A 22826-nucleotide genomic window follows, 5' to 3' on the forward strand; every position below is an offset into this window, starting at 1 on the left:
ACAAGGAAACTTTAAACAAAAGTTTGGGAAACATTGTTGCAGTGTTTTTTTCCTTTCAATATATAGTTTTTTGGGGAAACGATACATTATGTGGATTACCCAGATTAAGGACAAACTGATCCTTACCTGCATTGCACCAGGAACATATAGATAATGTTAATGCTACATAAAAGGACCAGTTCTGTATCCAATGTCTCTTTTTCCATCTTGTATGTGTATCCATCTTCATTATCTCCACCAGTGGGGACCAATCCTTTTAGGTTTCTGGGATCCCCAGCTCAGACTTTGGAATGACAGGACAGAGAACTAGGGTACACACCCTATTAAAAAATGCAATCTTTATACAGCCATCAGATTGTTCTTTTTAGGGGGATGGTGTTTAAAGGGAATAGTTGAAGAGTTTGCAAATATATGTATTATTTTGTTGTTGTTGTAATTAGCAATTTCTTCTTCTCTCCCGTGCCCTTTTTAGTCTGGTCCTACTGGGGCTGATATGTGAAGTGATACCCCCTTGCCGACTGATAGAGGAGTGCAAAACCCTTTTTAGGCAGATGTAAAGGATTGTCAGTCCCAGCACACAGCAGCAAATCAGGACTTCATCTTCCTACAAGCACGGCCTACTTTCACTGGAGTTCAGGAAAAGGGGGAGAGAGAGAGGGAGGGGGGGGGAAAGAGGGGGGGGGGGGAGGAGGGAGAAAATGTGTGTAGGAAAAAAATTAGAAGAAAAGAGAAAAAAGTTTATGTGGCAGAGACATCTGTAAGAAAAGTGAAAAAAGTGCTGCAAATTGTCTGTAGGGGGAAAGCCAGTCCCTAAAACATACCTGGGAGATATTAAAACTACTTGGAAGTAAGAGATAGGCAGGACAGTGTAATTTTTGGTGTTTATTCCAAATTCCTTTAAAAATGAATGAGTAAATTAAATATATAGCAAGTTAAAAAAAACAGGGTGGGGCCCTAAGACCCCAAACTTTTTTTCTGACTTCTCATTACACAATCTGTGCTAAACAGGCAGACATCTCTCACTGGGACAAATGAAGTCATGAAAATCGTATTGTATGTAATAGTACAGTGACAACTCCTGATGCTGATACTTCAGTCATTTAACATCGGAATTTAAAGGGACATGAAACACATTTTGCTTTCACGACTCAGACAGAGAATACATTTTCAGCAAGTTTACAATTTACTTATTTTGTCAATGTTTTTCCCTTCTTTTGATATACTTTGTTGAAAGAGAAGCAATGCCCTACTGGGAGCTAGCTGAGCACATCTGATTTAATGTCTAGAGAAATATTTCCAGGTAGGCACCAATACGTAGCTAGCTCCCAGCTCCTTAGTCTACCTAAGTATGCTTTTGAACAAAGGATTCCAAGAGAACCAAGCAAGGAAGATAATAGAATTAAATTGGAAGGTTGTTTGAAATTGTATGTTCTATCTGAATCATGAAGGGAAAATGTTGGGTATCATGGCATCACAGGGCTGACTGAGGTGGTCTGGGGGAGGAGTCTCATAACCCCAGCAGTTTTTTTTCTCTTTTAAAAGAGACTGAGAGGCTGGGGGAGGGGTCTCAGCATCCAAGGGCTGAGTTGGGTGGTTTGGGGGAGGAGCCACAGAATAACAGGGCTGGGTCGTGTGGCCTGGGGAGGAGTCTCACATAACAGTGCTGAGTTGGGTGTTTTCTGGGAGAGGTCTCACATAACAGGATTGGGTTTCATGTTCTGGGGAAGGAGTTTGGCACAGCAGGGCTGGGTTGTGTGGTCTGGGGGAGGAGTCTGGGCTGAGTTAGATGGTCTGGGGGAGAAATCTAGCATTACAGGGCTGAGTTGTGTGGTCTGGGGGAGGAGTCTGGCATAACAGGGCTAAGTTGGGTGGTTTGGGGAAGGAGTCTGATATAACAGGGATGGGTTGTGTGGTCTGGGGGAGGAGTCTGGCATAACAGGGCTGAGTTTGCAGTCAGGGAAAGGAGTCACAACATCACAGTGTTGAGTTTGCAGTCAAGGGAAGAAGTCACAATATCACAGGGTTGAGTTGGCAGTCCAGGGTTGTGTGGTCTGGGGGGAGGAGTCTAGCATAACAGGACTGAGTTTGCAGTCAGGGGAAGGAGTTACAACATCCCAGGGTTGAGTTTGCAGTCAGGGAAGGAGTCACAAAATCACAGGGTTGAGTAGGCAGTCCAGGGGAGGAGTCACAACACCACAAGGTTGAGTTTGCAGTCTAGGAGAGGAGTCACAACATCACAGGGTTGAGTTTGCAGTCAGGGGAATGAGTTATAACATCACAGGGTTGAGTTTGCAGTCAGGGGAATGAGTCACAAAATCACAGGGTTGAGTTGGCAGTCCATGGAAGGAGTCACAACATCACAGGGTTGAGTTGGCAGTCCAGGGGAGGAGTCACAACATCACAGGGTTCAGTTGGCAGTCCAGGGGAGGAGTCACAACATCACAGGGTTGAGTTGACAGTCCAGGGGAGGAGTCACAACATCACAGAGTTGAGTTTGGAGCCCAGGAGAGGAGTCACAACATCACAGGTTTGAGCTGACAGTCCAGGAGAGGAGTCTCATCACAGGGTTGAGTTAGCAGTCCAGGGCAGGAGTCACAACATCACAGGGTTGAGTTAGCAGTCCAGGGGAGGAGTCACAACATCACAGGGTTGAGTTGGCATTCCAGGGGAGGAGTCACAACATCACAGGGTTGAGTTGGCAGTCCAGGGGAGGAGTCACAGATCTGAGTTAGGTGGTCTGCAGGAGGAGTTATGGTATCATATAGATGTAGTGGGTGGTCTAGGGGAGGAGTTTCAGCATCACAGGGTAAAGTTAGGCTCTCTGGGGAGGAGTAATGGCATCATAGGACAAAGTTAGGCTCTAGGGGATGAGTCTCAGCATCACAAGGCTGAGTTGTGTGGTCTGGGGGGGGGGGGTGAAGTCATAATTAACACCTTTGCTACTAAGTCTGGTATAACAGGGCTGAGTTGGGTGGTTTGGGGGAGGAGTCTGGCATAACAGGGCTGAGTTTGCACTCAGGGGAAGGAGTCACAACATCACAGGGTTGAGTTTGCAGTCAGGGAAAGGAGTCATACCATCGCAGGGTTGAGTTGGCAGTCTAGGGGAGGAGTCAGAACATCACAGGGTTGAGTTGGCAGTCCAGGGGAGAAGTCACAACATCACAGGGTTGAGTTGGAAGTCCAGGAGAGGAGTCACAGCATCACAGGATTAAGATGGCAGTCCAGAGGAGGAGTCACATCACAGGTTTGCGTCACAGGTTTGAGTTAGCAGTCCAGGGGAGGAGTCACAACATCACTGGGTTGAGTTAGCAGTCCAGAGGAGGAGTCACAACATCACAGGGTTGAGTTGGCAGTCCAGGAGAGGAGTCACAACATCACAGAGTTGAGTTTGGAGTCCAGGAGAGGAGTCACAACATCACAGGTTTGAGCTGACAGTCCAGGTCAGGAGTCTCATCACAGGGTTGAGTTAGTAGTCCAGGGCAGGAGTCACAACATCACAGGGTTGAGTTGGCAGTCCAGGGGAGGAGTCACATCACAGGGTTGAGTTGGCAGTCCAGCCAGGGGAGGAGTCACAACATCACAGGGTTGAGTTGGCAGTCCAGGGGAGAAGTCACAACATCACAGGGTTGAGTTGGCAGTCCAGGGGAGAAGTCACAACATCACAGGGTTGAGTTGGCAGTCCAGGGGAGGAGTCACAACATCACAGGGTTGAGTTTGGAGTCCAGTAGAGGAGTCACAACATCACAGGTTTGAGTTGACAGTCCAGGAGAGGAGTCTCGTCACAGGGTTGAGTTAGCAGTCCAGGGCAGGAGTCACAACATCACAGGGTTGAGTTGGCATTCCAGGGGAGGAGTCACAACATCACAGGGTTGAGTTGGCAATCCAGGGGAGGAGTCACAGATCTGAGTTAGGTGGTCTGCAGGAGGAGTTATGGTATCATATAGCTGTAGTGGGTGGTCTAGGGGAGGAGTTTCAGAATCACAGGGTAAAGTTAGGCTCTCTGGGGAGGAGTAATGGCATCATAGGACAAAGTTAGGCTCTAGGGGAGGAGTGTCAGCATCACAAGGCTGAGTTGTGTGGTCTTGGGGGGGGTGAAGTCATAATTAACACCTTTGCTACTAAGTCTGGTATAACAGTGCTGAGTGGTTTGGGGGAAGAGTCTGGTATAACAGGGATGGGTTGTGTGGTCTGGGGGAGGAGTCTGGCATAACAGGGCTGAGTTTGCACTCAGGGGAAGGAGTCACAACATCACAGGGTTGAGTTTGCAGTCAGGGGAAGGAGTCATAACATCACAGGGTTGAGTTGGCAGTCTAGGGGAGGAGTCACAACATCACAGGGTTGAGTTGGCAGTCCAGGGGAGGAGTCACAATATCACAGGGTTGAGTTGGAAGTCCAGGAGAGGAGTCACAACATCACAGAGTTGAGTTTGGAGTCCAGGAGAGGAGTCACAACATCACAGGTTTGAGTTTGGAGTCCAGGAGAGGAGTCACATCATCACAGGGTTGAGTTAGCAGTCCAGGGCAGGAGTCACAACATCACAGGGTTGAGTTAGCAGTCCAGGGGAGGAGTCACATCACAGGTTTGCGTCACAGGTTTGAGTTAGCAGTCCAGGGGAGGAGTCACAACATCACAGGGTTGAGTTGGCAGTCCAGGAGAGGAGTCACAATATCACAGAGTTGAGTTTGGAGTCCAGAAGAGGAGTCACAACATCACAGGTTTGAGCTGACAGTCCAGGAGAGGAGTCTCATCACAGGGTTGAGTTAGCAGTCCAGGGCAGGAGTCACAACATCACAGGGTTGAGTAAGCAGTCCAGGGGAGGAGTCACAACATCACAGGGTTGAGCTGGCATTCCAGGGGAGTAGTCACAACATCACAGGGTTGAGTTGGCAGTCCAGGGGAGGAGTCACAGATCTGAGTTAGGTGGTCTGCAGGAGGAGTTATGGTATCATATAGCTATAGTGGGTGGTCTAGGGGAGGAGTTTCAGCATCACAGGGTAAAGTTAGGCTCTCTGGGGAGGAGTAATGGCATCATATGACAAAGTTAGGCTCTAGGGGAGGAGTCTCAGCATCACAAGGCTGAGTTGTGTGGTCTGGGGGGGGGTGAAGTCATAATTAATTAGGGGAGGAGTCACAACATCACAGGGTTGAGTTGGCAGTCCAGGGGAGGAGTCACAACATCACAGGGTTGAGATGGAAGTCCAGGAGAGGAGTCACAACATCACAGGATTAATATGGCAGTCCAGGGGAGGAGTCACATCACAGGTTTGCATCACAGGTTTGAGTTAGCAGTCCAGGGGAGGAGTCACAACATCACTGGGTTGAGTTAGCAGTCCAGGGGAGGAGTCACAACATCACAGAGTTCAGTTTGGAGTCCAGGAGAGGAGTCACAACATCATAGGTTTGAGCTGACAGTCCAGAGGAGGAGTCACAACATCACAGGGTTGAGTTAGCAGTCCAGGGGAGGTCACATCACAGGGTTGAATTGGCAGTCCAGGGGAGGAGTCACAACATCACAGGGCTGAGTTAACAGTCCAGAGGAGGAGTCACAACATCACAGGGTTGACTTAGCAGTCCAGGGGAGAAGTCACATCACAGGGTTAAGTTGGCAGTCCAGGGGAGGAGTCACAACATCACAGGTTTGAGTTGACAGTCCAGGGGAGGAGTCACATTAGAGGGTTGAGTTAACAGTCCAGGGGAGGAGTCAGAACTTCACAGGGTTGAGTTAGCAGTCCAGGGGAGGAGTCACAACATCATATGGTTAAATTTGCAGTCCAGGGTAGGAGTCACAACATCACAGGGTTGAGTTGGCAGTCCAAGGCAGGAGTCACAACATCACAGGGTTGAGTTGGCAGTCCAGGGGAGGAGTCACATCATCACAGGGTTGAGTTGGCAGTCCAGGGGAGGAGTCACATCACAGGGTTGAGTTGGCAGTCCAGGGGAGGAGTCACAACATCACAGGGTTGAGTTGGCAGTCCAGGGGAGGAGTCACAGAATCACAGATCTGAGTTAGGTGGTTTGCAGGAGGAGTTATGGTATCACATGGCCGTGGTGGGAGGTCTAGGGGAGGAGTTTCAGCATCACAGGACAAAGTTAGGCTCTCTGGGGAGGAGTAATGGCATCATAGGACAAAGTTAGGCTCTAGGGGAGGAGTCTCAGCATCACAAGGCTGAGTTGTGTGGTCTGGGGGAGTGAAGTCATAATTAACATCTTTGCTACCACTGTGATAAGCCGATTTTTTTTCTTTTTTTTTTTGCTACATAAAGTTATTTTGTCAGTGAGTAACCCTCACAAATTATATATAATTTTTTTTGCAGGCCCATCAGATTCAGAATTTGCCATCTTATTTATATTTCATTGCATGTCAGAAGGGAGCAACAAAAAGATGTATATTTACGTATATTTTATAATGTAATGTTAAATACAGCCAGATGACCACTCCTACTACTGTAATTACCTAACTAAATTGTTATCCACATTTTTAAAAAAAGGGCCCCATAGAGGCATATGGGGTTTTTTATAACTAGAGGGGCCCCATTGTTCCAGAGTAGAAATAAAAGCAAATTTTTCTGCTAGGTGATCACTGTCACTACAGTAATTACATGGCTAATCAAAAAGAAATTACCTTTTTTTTTTTAATGTCTTTAAAGATACCCCCCCCCCCCCCGTAAAACCCCATGCAGTGTGTGCATTCAAGAAAATTTCATTTTGGACAAAATTTTTGTTTACGATTATTCAGGGAAATTTGTTTAGTTTAAAATGAAAACAAATACTGAATTTTTATTATGCGCTTACATTTTTTTTGTTTCAAAACTACATGTGAAACATTCACCTGTGGCTACAATACTTACCTAACCTTAAAGTGGTTGTAAAGTTCAATACTTAAAGCCCAGTATTTAAAAATACTCTTTAAAATATGGGAACTTCAAGTCATTAAACTTTACAATTACGCTTCTTTTTTAAAAATACTTAACTTTTTATTACTGTAAATTTACTGCCGATCCTGCATCCACATCTCCTTCAGTATTAAGCAGATCGATGACAAATCCAGCTTCTTCCAATTATTGTGTGCCCCCTTTAGCGTCCAGCTCATGAGGCACACAACAAATAGAGCAAGCCAGATTGATCATCAATATGCTAAATACTGAAGGAGCGGTGGTAAGTTTACTGTAACAAAGAGGTAAGTATTTTTAAAAAGAAGTGTAATTGTAAAGTGCCCATGTTTTTAAGAGTATTTTAAATACTGGGCTGTAACTTTAAATCACTTTAAGGTGCTCTCCAAAGCATGGAGAGCACGTTAAGGTAAGTATTAAACTCCTAAAAATAAAAAAAAATTGTCAGTAATTTTGGTTTTCTTTCATTTTTGTTAGTGCATTCTTCCGATATTTGTTTAGCTAAAATGAAAGGAAAATCCCATTTTCGTGATGAATGTGCATTCATCCAAAAACAAATGCACATCTCTAAAGAGCAGGCAACTCTTTTTTCTAATGAGGGGTCTTGAACATCTGCAGCTACTATGGGACCTGAGAATGACGGGTTTGAATAACATCCCCCATTACAGCTACTGTGACTTTGCCCCTTTGAGACATCAGCACGTTTGTGGCAAAGTCACCAGCACTCCCATTGAAGCCTTGGAAGTGCCACCCATTAGGCCACCAACGATCTTTGTGCCTGTAGTGCCACAGGTCATGACGACCTATTGTTGTTACACGCATCAAAGCTGTTAAGGGGACAATCTACTTGAAAATTTTAATTTATTTAAAAAGAAAAATAATCCTTTTATTACCCATTCCCCAGTTTTGCATACTAAACACTATGATATTCATTTACTTATTACCCCTGTGATTACTTTGTATCTAAGCCTCTGCAGACTACCCCCTTATCTCAATGCTTTTGACAAACACACATTTTAGCCAATCAATGCTGACTCCTAAATAACTCCATGGGAGTTAAAAGTTTTGAAAAATAACTTGATGTTGCTAGGGAGGTGGGGGGGGGGGAGATATAGTAATAAGTGCTGTCCTAACTTCTCTAAGGCCCAGGACATTCCGTCCCAACGACGCTAAGGCCCAGGACGTTCCGTCCCAATGGCGCTAAGGCCCAGGACATTCCGTGCCCTCCTAACTGCTAAATCCGTCCTCGACCAAAAATGATTTCTTTATGTATATTCCTTCCAAAATCAAATAAAGGTGTTTTTAAAGAAGAGAGTGGGAAGTCATAGTGGACTTTGCCTTGGAGATGGCTCCCCACAGAAAACCACTGGAGCAGAGGGAAGTAATGGAGGCATTTTTTTCATCAATTTGTTGTTCACCATAACTTATATTAAGGCTGCCCTGTACCAACTTCACTATGCAGGAATCTATCATCTTCTGATGAAGCCTCATGGGTCTGAAACAGTGGCACACGTGAGGTCTCATGCTGTACTCTTTAGTTTCTGCTATACTTAAAAGCCACAAGAGTAGCGCTGTACTGGCATGAGGGGAACCCTTGTTTAAAACAGATATTTGAATTTTAAAAAAAGCGAGACATTTTATAGATTATTTGCATATTCTTACCCAGCATCCTCTGCTTCAGTGGAAAAAACTGACAGTTCGGGCTTTCGGTCAGGGTATACGCAGAAGGGCTATACATGCCCTATAGTCATGCAAATGCTGAGTAGAACATGGTGGCTACATGTATATTCATTCTTAAATGGATCACTGGATATGTTTAACCCCTTGGTTAAGGGACATTAGCGGACATATTGCTTGCGCTAACAAATTAGAGCATTTAATAATTGCATTATAATGTCCTTACAGGTTTCTTTACATGTGTTTAGTATTGTGTGTCTAATGTTTGTCTAGTGTAATAGGCATGTGCATATGGCAGTTTCATTAGCTGCTGAATGCAGAAGGCAGCGGCTGCTCACAGCAATCGCCTATTTTCGGAGCCGTATTTCTCCTTGTGAAAGTGCAACACACTAAGATCTGGGCAAACACAATTCAGGTGCAAATTCTTTGTGGATATTTTCAAATTTCAAAGTTAAGCCAAATTTTCCTTACACTGTATCCTGTGACAGCCATCAGCCAGTCACAAAATGCATATAGGTATATACTGTGCACTTTTTTACACGCTCAGGAGGAGGGGACCTCAGAAAGTGTGCATACAAAAATAATGTGCACGTTTTGATAATGGAAGTATATTGGATAGTTTTTTTTAAATTGCCTACTTTGGGGCCCATTTATTAAGCTCCGTATCGAGCTTGAGGGCCCGTGTTTCTATCGAACCTTCAGACTCGCCAGAAACACAAGTTATGGAGCACGGTCTAAAGACCATTGCTCCATAACCTGTCCGCCTGCTCTGACATAGACATCGCAGCAATTCAATTGATCAAATACGATCGGGTTGATTGACACCCCCTGTTCACAAGAGCTGCTGGCGCAATGCTGAATGCCGAGAGCGTATTGCTCTCCGCATTCAGCGAGGCCTGTCGGACATGATCCGCAATGTCGGATCATGTCCGACAGGCCTTTCATAAATAGGCCCCTTTATCTTAATCATGGAACTTTATGTTTTTACTTTAGTGGCCCTTTGACCTTAAAATATTTCAGATGGTAAATTTACCTTCCAACCCCAGCCTATGTGACAATATGATCACACGGAGCATGACGCAAAGCCTTTTTATGAGGTTGTGATACAAAACTTCAGCTTCAGAAAGCTTGTACGGAATGTTTAAGTGTATTGAAAGAAATTAATTTGGTATTAGTATAAATGTTTATATACAGGGATGTTTTATGTTATGTCCAGATTGGTTCAAATATCACAGGTTTCTCCAAAATGTTTAAATTTGTCTCCCATGGTTTTGAGCATGAGGGGTATGGAGTATAGGTTGCCCAGAAATGGACTCTTAGCAGCCCAGGATGGAGTTTCAGCACTGTGGGATGAGGCGGATGGATCCATAGCGGATGTGTATGAGCTTAGAATACCTTATAGTGATCAGACAGCCTCATGTTTCTGAAAAAAAAATACCTAGAACATAAATAGAGCAAGGAGAGTTGGTAAAACCATGGACACTTCCATGCTTAATAACAAGGATGTCAATGGTTATTGGTGGAGAACCTCATCTTCCAGTACATATTTATACCTTAAATCCCCTTAAAGAGACACACTAAAATTGATTTCTCCTGAACCCCTTTCTGTCGGATCTTATTTGTCTACATCAGGACAGAGTTCCAATGTAAACAAATAAGTAAGAATTGAAATCACTCTATTGCCTGATTTTAATGATGGGATCATGTCAGGGGAGTGACTATAACGCTAGGCACTTCCTTCAGCCCACGATCCCATTTAGGAAGGGCCTATGGCTTCAGTAGAGCCAAATGGCTAGGATGTTTTATGTCGTCCTAACAGCGCTAAAGCCCAGCGCAGAGTAATAATCCAGTTAAATACTTTTTAGCACCCCAGGTGAAAATACAATAAAAGTATTTAAAATCAAGTCTTCTTATTCATATAAAACTACATAGTCAGAGAAAAGAAAAGGATATAACCAAATTTAAGTAGCGTTAAGCTCTTCCACTCCTGAGTAGTCGTCTCTATCTTCATATATCTTGCAGCACTGCAGCACTGTGCCTGATCACTTGTGACTGTTTAGACAGGCTGTTGTTAAGCCTGTATGATACCTCATTTGTGATGATGTGAAAAAGAGAGTGAGTGCATGTCTTTTTAAGCTCTATATTAAAATTGTAATTTTATCTACACTTAGAGTTTGTGATTTTTTTTCTATGCAGAGTAATAAATGTATTAGAAACTGCTGCTTTAGGTTAATAATACAGATGCTTACTGAAATTAACACAGATTGTTCCAAGGAACATACCCATTTAAATGAGCTGAGTCTGCTGAAAGATCAGATCTCATTATCTTATCTTGCTCTCTCTCTGTACACAAAGTCAATATTTAAATGCTCATTTTAAAGGCAGTTTTTAATGAGTTAAAACAGCTATTTTAATTACAAAACAAAGCCATTTATAACAATATAATACTGTATAGTACATTTAATAATCTGCAGGTGATATAGGAAGCCATTGAGAACAAAATAAGGAAAGAAAATGTACAGTACACTGTCTGTTTAAGAGCCCTGCATAGAGCAACCCGAGTAAATGAAAGATCATACTTTTAAGATTCAGCACAGGTTTTACTTTTGATGTTTGGGGTGCTTCAAATAAGGAAAGAGGGTACATATCACACCCAGCCCCCTAGAACCACTAATGAGTGGAACAGTCTAGTCCAAAATAAACTTTCATGATTCAGATAGAGAATGTAATTTTAAACAATTTTCCAATTTACTTTTATCACCAATTTTGCATCGTTCTCTTTGTATTCTTAGTTGAAAGCTAAACCGAGGAGGTTCATATGCTAATTTCTAAGCCCTTGAAGGCTGCCTCTCCTCTCAGGACATTTTGACAGTTTTTTCACCACTAGAGGGCGTTAGCTCATGTGTTTCATATAGATAACACTGTGGTCATGCACGTGAAGTTCCAGTGAGCCAGCTCTGATTGGCTAAAATGGATGTCTGTCAAAAGAACTGAAATAAGGGGGCAGTTTGCAGATGCTTAGATACAAGAGCATAAAAAGAGGTAAAAAGTGTATTTATAGAATGGTGTTGGTTCTGCAAAACTCGGGAATGGGTAATTAAGGGATTATCTATCTTTTTAAACAATAACAATTCTGGTGTAGATTGTCCCTTTAACTTATCCAGTACATTGATTCTATACTTGTAATTAATAGTGCAGGGAGTGCTATTAGCAAGGGATACGTTAAGTGTTGCACTTTAGTCAATCCAAAATGTAACTGCAAAATGAAGAGCTTTTTATGACCTGGGGTAAACCATTATTTTTAATACTATAGCACAGAACAACATGAACAATTTGCTCATCATCAGCTTAACGCACACTCATATTAGTGCTCGAGTGATATCCGATGTGAATTTTACTGCAAACCCCAATAAAAGACTTAAGTGATGGATTAAGCGCATCTGCACTCTCTAACATGTAAGTGCAATACAGACTATCACTAAAGCAATACAAAAAGTATACTTGTTATATGAACACAAAAATACAAACACTATTGATTGTGCTCGAGCGATGTTAACGCACAAAAGTGCTAATACTTGTAATCTAGGTCTTTATGAGAAATTAAAGTTAGATTTACCAGGCCTTCTGTAATGAAAATGAATGTGAACTCATCTTAAATTAGAAATTAGAATCAGCAGCAGTGAAAAATTAGTTTTGGACAAATTTTTCAGAACGTTTATTCAGAAAAATTAGTTTTCTGAATATTCGTCTGCTGCACCATTTGGTAATTGTTTTATTTAAAGAAAACAAATTCTGAATATTCAGGGAACATTTACATTTGTTTTCATTAAACTACTGTAAATGTTGCTTTGCTTCTGATGACAAAGTTCACGTGTAGCCTTATACTTACCCTCTAGCGCGCTGAAGAGCTGCGCAAATCTCAACCCTTCTTCACATAGCACCGGGCTGTGCTCATAGATGGTTTATCAGGGTGGATTCCTGAGCCTGCGCTAAGGGGACTTTTTCGGGGCTCTGTGAAGAAGGGTCAGCATTAGTGTGGCTCTCCAGCGCTCTAGAGGTAAGTACTTAAAAGGACATTATAAACAAATTGTAACCTACATGATTATGAACATTTATTTATAACAATTTTGCAATGAAAACTGCAGCTTTATTTTGTCAAATGAGTATATTGTTTTATGTTTATTCTTTTCACTGATTTCCCTGTCCCCCAGAACAAAAGAACCCCTGCTAACCAATCACAAACTAACATTTAGATATAGCACAAACTCTGTTTGCACATGTGCAGACTGGTGTAGTCTGGCTCCTTAAAGGGACACTGAACCCAATTTTATTCTATCGTGATTCAGATAGCGTATGCAATTTTAAGCAACTTTCTAATTTACTCCTATTATCACATTCTTTTCATTCTCTTGGTATCTTTATTTGAAATTCAAGAATGTAAGTTTAGATGACGGCCCATTTTTGGTGAACACACTGTGTTGTTCTTGCTGATTCGTGGGTAAATTCACCTACCAATAAACAAGTGCTTTCCATGGTCTGAACCAAATAAATAGCTTAGATGCCTTCTTTTTCAAATAAAGCAGGAGAACGAAGAAAAATTGATAATAGGAGTAAATTAGAAAGTTGTTTAAAATTGCATGCTCTATCTGAATCACAAAATATTTTTTTTTGGGTTCAGTGTCCCTTTAAGGTGGTTAAGCACTGATTCATCTTAAGGGACATTATACACTAGATTTTTCTTTGCATAAATGTTTTGTAGGTGATCCATTTATATAGCCTATACAGGTTTAAAAAAAAAAAAAGTATAGTTTTGCTTATTTTTAAATAACATTGCGCTGATTTTCAGACCCCCTAACCAAGCCCCAATGTTTTGGGAGAATACTGATGTATACATACTCCAGCTTGCTCCTGTTTGTGTAAAGAGTATTTTTATATGCAGAGGAAGGGGGAGGGGGGGTGTCTACTTTTTTGCAATAGAGCCACTTGCAGTGGGTCTTCCAGATAACCTTTTCAACAAAGCGAAACTGAGAGCTTCTAAGTAAGTTTTAAAACAGTTTTATACTGGATTTTTATATCAGTATCTGTGCATCTTATTCTTTATAGTAGTGTCTATTACATGCAGTTATATGAAAATGTGTGTATACTGTCCCTTTAGTTACCATTGCAAAGTTGTTGATACAAAACTGCTAAAAATATTGGCCACTACTCTATACTCATCTTACTTGACCTCTCAGCTGCCTTCGACACAGTTGACCACCCCCTCCTCCTACAGACCCTTAGCTCTTTTGGCCTCTGTGACACTGCTCATTCCTGGATTCACTCCTATCTTTCTCACAGGTCTTTCTCTGTGTCACTTGCCGGCGACTCCTCCTCTCCTATGCCTCTGTCTGTTGGAGTACCTCAAGGATCTGTTCTGGGTCCTCTACTATTCTCCATTTATACTTCTTCACTGGGTAAACTTATCAACAGTTATGGCTTCAAATATCACCTCTATGCTGATGACACCCAGATCTACCTCTCCACCCCTGCTCTCTCTCCCTCTCTCCTTTCTCATGTCAGCGACTGCTTATCTGGTATTTCTTCCTGGATGGCTTCTCACCACCTAAAGATTAACATGTCCAAGACTGAGCTCCTTATTATCCCACCCTCAAGCTCTACACCCACTTCTGACTTCTCTATCCCTGTTGACGGCATCACCATTTCCCCATCGCCCCAAGTCCGCTGCCTCTGAGTTACACTTGACTCAAATCTATCCTTCATCCCCCATATCAAATCACTTTCAACATCCTGCCGCAACCATCTATGCAATATTTCCAAGATTCGCCCTTTTCTGAGCGCTGACACCACAAAGTAAATAATCCACTCCCTTGTTATTTCCCGACTTGACTACTGCAATAACCTACTCGCTGGCCTTCCTCTTTCCCGCCTCTCCCCTTCAATCCATCCTAAATGCCTCTGCCAGGCTGATCCACCTTTCCCGTCGCTCTGTATCTGCTGCTCCCCTCTGCGAGTCCCTTCATTGGCTCCCCATTCACAGCAGAATTAAATTAAAAATTCTCACCCTTAAATACAAAGCTCTCATTAACGCCGCTCCCCTTTACCTATCCTCTCTAATACACAAGTATACTCCAGCCGTCCACTAAGATCCAACAATGACCTGCTCCTTGCATCCGCAACTATCACCTCCTCTCATGCTAGACTGCAGGACTTCTGTCGTGCAGCACCTACCCTCTGGAACACTCTCCCTCGTGCAGCACCTACCCTCTGGAACACTCTCCCTCGTGCAGCACCTACCCTCTGGAACACTCTCCCTCGTGCAGCACCTACCCTCTGGAACACTCTCCCTCGTGCAGCACCTACCCTCTGGGACACTCTCCCTCGTGCAGCACCTACCCTCTGGAACACTCTCCCTCGTGCAGCACCTACCCTCTGGAACACTCTCCCTCGTGCAGCACCTACCCTCTGGAACACTCTCCCTCGTGCAGCACCTACCCTCTGGAACACTCTCCCTTGTGCTGTCAGGCTTTGCCCTAATCTTTCTTCCTTTAAATGTTCCCTGAAGACTTTTCTGTTCAGAGAAGCCTACCACCCAACTCAAATTAATTTCACTTACCTAACATTTCCCTCATCTAACTCTGTATTAACATATTTCTCAATCTTGCAGTCCTCACCTCCTGTTTCTCAACCTCCTACCCTTATAGATTGTAAGTTCCCACGGGAATAGGGTCCTCAATCCCTCCTGTATGTGTTTGTAAATTTTGTCCTGTCCCTTAAAAGTCTTATATTGTTTTATTTAAATGAATTGTATCCATGGACAGCGCTGTGGAATATGTTGGCGCTTCATAAATAAAGTATAATAATAATAATAATCCACCTTCTAAAAGCATGTGACATCATAGAAGCTTAAGGAGGCAGGGTAAGTAAACAAAAGCTCACATGAATTGCCTAAAAGTATTAAGCCAATACTCACCAGGAAAAAGTGAAACAAGCACATATTGTTCAGATGTATTTTACGGCAAAAGAATGAAAAATAAATAATGAATGTATATTACTATAATCAAACATTTTATGCATCACTGAAATGACAAGTTTCGTGGACCTGTAACCATTAAAGTTCATTTAAAACGTAATGAATACTGCTGAATTTCATCAGTATTTCTTGTTTTTCTTTAAAGTAGTTGGTGCATTCTTTCGAATATTTAGCTAATGAAAATTAAAGAAATATTTGTGTTTTTGTTACAAATTCACATTTGTACCGAAAACTAATACACAAGCCAAGTAAAATGGGAAAGCTTGAGATGTAGCACACAACTTATAATTACCAATCGTGTGGCTTTTCTAAATATTTTTCTTTATTGTTTCTATTAAAAAAAGTTCTTAATCAAGTAAAAGCACCCAAATAATCAACTGATTTTTCTCCAGGACGTACACATATATTTTATACAGCATTATTTACATATAAAACACGTTTTATTTTTAGACGTTTTACCACGACACATAGTTTGTATCTTTCTCCCATGTTTTCTTGTTTGGTCTGTAACCTTATACATTTGAGCCTACACTCTTGTGTATATCATTTTAGGGGTGAGGCATGCTCAGATTAAAACTAGAGTCATAGCTCTACTCAACAGGGAAATCATTTCATCAGGATTTCTAATGAACCAATGTACATGAAGTGCACTGTTGTAAGGAACGTAATATTTACTAGGTGCTTCTGGGAAGTGGTCAGCAAAAAGTGGGAAAAATGCAAAGAATCATGAAATGTGCAAATGAACCTCTGCGGCATGAAAGGTTTGTTTATAAAAAAAAATATTAACACCCAGGGATGGCACTGATTGCCTAGGGTGTCAATATTAGTACACAGACATTGTAGGATTATTTGTGATATGTAATACCTGTACAAATATTTAGCAGATGGAGACATAAAGTTAAAAGGAAATTAAAGTAAAAGAAATCACGTCATGCATATGAAAGAACATCAATTAAGCATGTTAAAAGTGTTTGCATTAAAAAGGGATAAATTAAAGCAGATTTCAATTGATAAAGAAACTAACCGGACAAACAATTTTGTACCCGCTGGCTAATAAAGAAGCACGGGTGCCAACTGACGATAGTGTTGCCAACCCCCTCCCTTATTTTCAGGGCTCTTCCAAACTTTTTAAAGTCTCCAGGGCTCCCTTATTTATCTGGTTTTAGAACATTTTTGTCCCATATTTTTTACATGTAAAATTTTCATTTCAAATATTTCATGCAATGCTCTTGTACACTTATTTAGTTAATCATTTTGATGTATCTGGCAGTTTAAAGGGACATGAAACCCAAAATACAGACAGAACATGTCAATTTAAACATCATTCCAATTTGCTTCTCTCATTTGCTTTATTCTCTTTGTATCCTTAGTTGAAAAGCATACATAGGTAGGCACAGGAGGAGCAATGCAATACTGGGATCTAGCTGCTGGTTGGTGGCTGCACATAATGCCTCTTTTCATTGGTTCAACAGATGTATTCAGCTAGCTCCCAGTAGTGCATAGCTTTTCCTTCAAAAAAGGATACCAAGAGAATAAAGCAAATTTGATAATAGAAGTAAATTGGAAACTTGGTTAAAATCACATGCTCTATCTGAATTATTTATATATATACACTCATGTCCTTTAAATCTCTTTACTCCCACTGTGCCTTAAATGAGAAATAGAATTCACAGATTTGCAGAACGTTGTAGAATGTATTAAGCTAGACTGTGCGAATAAAGATTCCGATGCTCTCCTCCTCCTATTAGCGCAGCCCTATGAAGAAGTCTCAGATTAGAGCGGTTCCCCAGCATGCACTGTGCCACCTGCAGCAAAGCTAAATTTACATTTGGTTTAAAGACAACAAATTGAAATGCTAATGAATATTCAGTATTTAACTGAAGTATAAACGAATACCGAATAGTGCAGCAATTGAATATTGCGAAAAATGAATTTTTCGGAATATTTGTTATGAATGATTTGTCCGAAATTAATTATTTGTTGCTGCACATGTCTCTTGAGCACTCTCTCATAAGACCGCTCCTTAACTCGTCTGCCACCTCTAAAGTGGCGGACAGCAATCAGTCCGATCAGATACGATTGGGTTGATTGACACCCACTGCTAGCGGCCGATTGGCCGCGAATGTGCAGGAGGCGGCATTGCACAAGCAGTTCACTAGAAATGCTTGTGCAATGATAAATGCCGATAGCGTGTCTTAAAACTGCTGCTCTATCTGAATCATACAAGTTTATTTTGACTTGAGTGTCCCTTTAAATATTTTTAAACAAGCTTTTTAGTCCTTTCCCTGATTACTTAACCATCCAGTCTAAGACATTTCACCTCTGGGAACTGTCAGACATTAGCCAGCGAGGAAATAAACTTATATGGAAGAACAAACCAAGGACCGGTGAGCTAATGACTGCTCCTGTGCACAGCAAATATTTAACACTCAACTCAAGATTCTATTCAGTAATCCTAGATGAGTCAAGTTAGCCTCCGGTCCCTTGTTTCAGATGAGGGTATTGTGTGCCAGAATAGATCATCACTGGTCAGAAATGGCAGCTTGTGCTTAATAACATAAATAACATGAATGAGTCTTTTTCCGATAGTCTATCATACATCTTTGTATTTTAGTCTCTGCTGAACAAAAAAAACATTTGTCTATGTTTCTCTAAGAAACCAATGGTCAATATGGTACTATTCAGTCCAGTATTAGCTTTTTATACATGGTAAAGCACAGGTGTTTATTAGATATTTTTATTTAAAGATACAGTAAAGGGGCATAAAAGACAAAATGAACCATGATTCATATACAGCATATGATTCTAAAACACTTTCCAATTGTACTTCTGTTATCAGATTCACTTTGTTCTATTGGTATTTTGTGTTGAAAAGCATACCTAGGTATGCTGAGGAGCAACAATGCTCTACTGGGAACTGGCTGCTGATTGGTGGCTGTACATATATGCCTCTTGTCATTGGCTCATCTGATGTGTTCAGCTAGCCCCAACAGTGCACTGCTGATCTGAAGCTGTGTTTGTGTTTTACCCTTTTGAATGGGTTAAACACATATACACAAGTAAAAGTTCAATAAAAAATCCACTAACATTTTATTTTTCATATTTTATGTCCCTTTAAGTCATTTACTTCCCTTTCTATATTTAGACAAGTATCCCCACTTGCTTTTCCCCAGAAGTACTCTATACATTGTTTCCTATGCACCAGGGAACTCTGGGTAAGATATGCAAATTAGATATATTATATTTCTCGGATTTAAATCCCTTTATGGGGGTAGAATGCAGCAAGATTTTATAATTTTCTTTAACATAATTCTCTCTCTCGTACAGCCTGTATAACAGTGTAAATTTGCTGTCTCCTCAAAAGTGGAAATGTCCAAATTGGACCTAATTAGCCATTTTCCCTCCCCGGTGTCATGTGACTCATTAGTGTTACAAGGTCTCAGGTGTGTTAAATTTGGTGTTATCGCTCTCACTCTCTCTCATATTGGTCACTGGAAGTTCAACATCGCACCTCATGGCAAAGAACTCTCTGAGGATCTGAAAAAAAGAATTGTTGCTCTACATAAAGATGGCCTAGGCTATAAGAAGATTGCCAAGATCCTGAAACTGAGCTGCAGCACGGTGGGCAAGACCATAGAGCGATTACACTGTTATACAGGCTGTACACTCACTACTTTACATTGTAGTAAAGTATCATTTCTTCAGTGTTGTCACATGAAAAGATATAATAAATATTTACACTGTTATACAGGCTGTACACTCACTACTTTACATTGTAGTAAAGTATCATTTCTTCAGTGTTGTCACATGAAAAGATATAATAAATATTTACACTGTTATACAGGCTGTACACTCACTACTTTACATTGTAGTAAAGTGTCATTTCTTCAGTGTTGTCACATGAAAAGATATAATAAAATATTTACACTGTTATACAGGCTGTACACTCACTACTTTACATTGTAGCAAAGTGTCATTTCTTCAGTGTTGTCACATGAAAAGAAATAATAAAATATTTACACTGTTATACAGGCTGTACACTCACTACTTTACATTGTAGCAAAGTGTCATTTCTTCAGTGTTGTCACATGAAAAGATATAATAAATATTTACACTGTTATACAGGCTGTACACTCACTACTTTACATTGTAGCAAAGTGTCATTTCTTCAGTGTTGTCACATGAAAAGATATAATAAATATTTACACTGTTATACAGGCTTTACACTCACTACTTTACATTGTAGCAAAGTGTCATTTCTTCAGTGTTGTCACATGAAAAGATATAATAAAATATTTACACTGTTATACAGGCTGTACACTCACTACTTTACATTGTAGCAAAGTGTCATTTCTTCAGTGTTGTCACATGAAAAGATATAATAAAATATTTACACTGTTATACAGGCTGTACACTCACTACTTTACATTGTAGTAAAGTATCATTTCTTCAGTGTTGTCACATGAAAAGATATAATAAAATATTTACACTGTTATACAGGCTGCACACTCACTACTTTACATTGTAGTAAAGTATCATTTCTTCAGTGTTGTCACATGAAAAGATATAATAAATATTTACACTGTTATACAGCTGTACACTCACTACTTTACATTGTAGCAAAGTGTCATTTCTTCAGTGTTGTCACATGAAAAGATATAATAAAATATTTACACTGTTATACAGGCTGTACACTCACTACTTTACATTGTAGTAAAGTGTCATTTCTTCAGTGTTGTCACATGAAAAGATATAATAAAATATTTACACTGTTATACAGGCTGTACACTCACTACTTTACATTGTAGTAAAGTATCATTTCTTCAGTGTTGTCACATGAAAAGATATAATAAATATTTACACTGTTATACAGCTGTACACTCACTACTTTACATTGTAGCAAAGTGTCATTTCTTCAGTGTTGTCACATGAAAAGATATAATAAATATGTACACTGTTATACAGCTGTACACTCACTACTTTACATTGTAGCAAAGTGTCATTTCTTCAGTGTTGTCACATAAAAAGATATAATAAAATATTTACACTGTTATACAGACTGTACACTCACTACTTTACATTGTAGTAAAGTGTCATTTCTTCAGTGTTGTCACATGAAAAGATATAATAAATATTTACACTGTTATACAGGCTTTACACTCACTACTTTACATTGTAGCAAAGTGTCATTTCTTCAGTGTTGTCACATGAAAAGATATAATAAAATATTTACACTGTTATACAGGCTGTACACTCACTACTTTACATTGTAGTAAAGTATCATTTCTTCAGTGTTGTCACATGAAAAGATATAATAAATATTTACACTGTTATACAGGCTGTACACTCACTACTTTACATTGTAGTAAAGTGTCATTTCTTCAGTGTTGTCACATGAAAAGATATAATAAAATATTTACACTGTTATACAGGCTGTACACTCACTACTTTACATTGTAGTAAAGTATCATTTCTTCAGTGTTGTCACATGAAAAGATATAATAAAATATTTACACTGTTATACAGGCTGTACACTCACTACTTTACATTGTAGCAAAGTGTCATTTCTTCAGTGCTGTCACATGAAAAGATATAATAAAATATTTACACTGTTATACAGGCTGTACACTCACTACTTTACATTGTAGCAAAGTGTCATTTCTTCAGCGTTGTCACATGAAAAGATATAATAAAATATTTACACTGTTATACAGGCTGTACACTCACTACTTTACATTGTAGTAAAGTATCATTTCTTCAGTGTTGTCACATGAAAAGATATAATAAATATTTACACTGTTATACAGGCTGTACACTCACTACTTTACATTGTAGTAAAGTGTCATTTCTTCAGTGTTGTCACATGAAAAGATATAATAAAATATTTACACTGTTATACAGGCTGTACACTCACTACTTTACATTGTAGTAAAGTATCATTTCTTCAGTGTTGTCACATGAAAAGATATAATAAAATATTTACACTGTTATACAGGCTGTACACTCACTACTTTACATTGTAGCAAAGTGTCATTTCTTCAGTGTTGTCCCATGAAAAGATATAATAAAATATTTACACTGTTATACAGGCTGTACACTCACTACTTTACATTGTAGTAAAGTGTCATTTCTTCAGTGTTGTCACATGAAAGATATAATAAATATTTACACTGTTATACAGGCTGTACACTCACTACTTTACATTGTAACAAAGTGTCATTTCTTCAGTGTTGTCACATGAAAAGATATAATAAATATTTACACTGTTATACAGGCTGTACACTCACTACTTTACATTGTAACAAAGTGTCATTTCTTCAGTGTTGTCACATGAAAAGATATAATAAAATATTTACACTGTTATACAGGCTGTACACTCACTACTTTACATTGTAGTAAAGTATCATTTCTTCAGTGTTGTCACATGAAAAGATATAATAAATATTTACACTGTTATACAGGCTGTACACTCACTACTTTACATTGTAGTAAAGTGTCATTTCTTCAGTGTTGTCACATGAAAAGATATAATAAATATTTACACTGTTATACAGGCTGTACACTCACTACTTTACATTGTAGCAAAGTGTCATTTCTTCAGTGTTGTCCCATGAAAAGATATAATAAATATTTACACTGTTATACAGGCTGTACACTCACTACTTTACATTATAGTAAAGTATCATTTCTTCAGTGTTGTCACATGAAAAGATATAATAAATATTTACACTGTTATACAGGCTGTACACTCACTACTTTACATTGTAGCAAAGTGTCATTTCTTCAGTGTTGTCACATGAAAAGATATAATAAATATTTACACTGTTATACAGGCTGTACACTCACTACTTTACATTGTAGTAAAGTATCATTTCTTCAGTGTTGTCACATGAAAAGATATAATAAATATTTACACTGTTATACAGGCTGTACACTCACTACTTTACATTGTAGCAAAGTGTCATTTCTTCAGTGTTGTCACATGAAAAGATATAATAAAATATTTACACAAATGTGAGGGGTGTACTGACTTTTGTGGGATACTGTATATATATTTATATAATCATTTTAGGGGAATTACATTTTGAGTTTAGGGTACAGACAGCATATCTATCATGCTTATGAAAGAGCACAATTTAACCCCTTAACGACCGAGGACGTGCAGGGTACGTCCTCAAAAAAAGGCAGTTAATGCCTGAGGACGTACCCTGCACGTCCTCGGTGTGGAA

The 22826-nt window shown here is 39.9% G+C and overlaps 1 protein-coding gene across 2 annotated transcripts in view; it reads right to left on the reverse strand.

Moving 5' to 3' along the window:
* LOC128643237 (collagen alpha-1(V) chain) overlaps positions 1-538 on the reverse strand; it is a 236618-nt gene extending 236080 nt beyond the window's left edge. Inside the window, exon 1 of one of the 2 annotated variants that reach the window (XM_053696224.1) lies at positions 127-538. In XM_053696224.1, the coding sequence (XP_053552199.1) occupies positions 127-229 (103 nt within the window). In that variant the 5' untranslated portion in view covers positions 230-538. The remainder of the gene's footprint in view (positions 1-126) is intronic. The other variant, XM_053696223.1, reaches the window with a different exon arrangement.
* Positions 539-22826: the final 22288 nt, after the last annotated feature.

Source organism: Bombina bombina, chromosome 12, assembly GCF_027579735.1.
Source record: "Bombina bombina isolate aBomBom1 chromosome 12, aBomBom1.pri, whole genome shotgun sequence".
Lineage (NCBI taxonomy): Eukaryota > Metazoa > Chordata > Amphibia > Anura > Bombinatoridae > Bombina > Bombina bombina.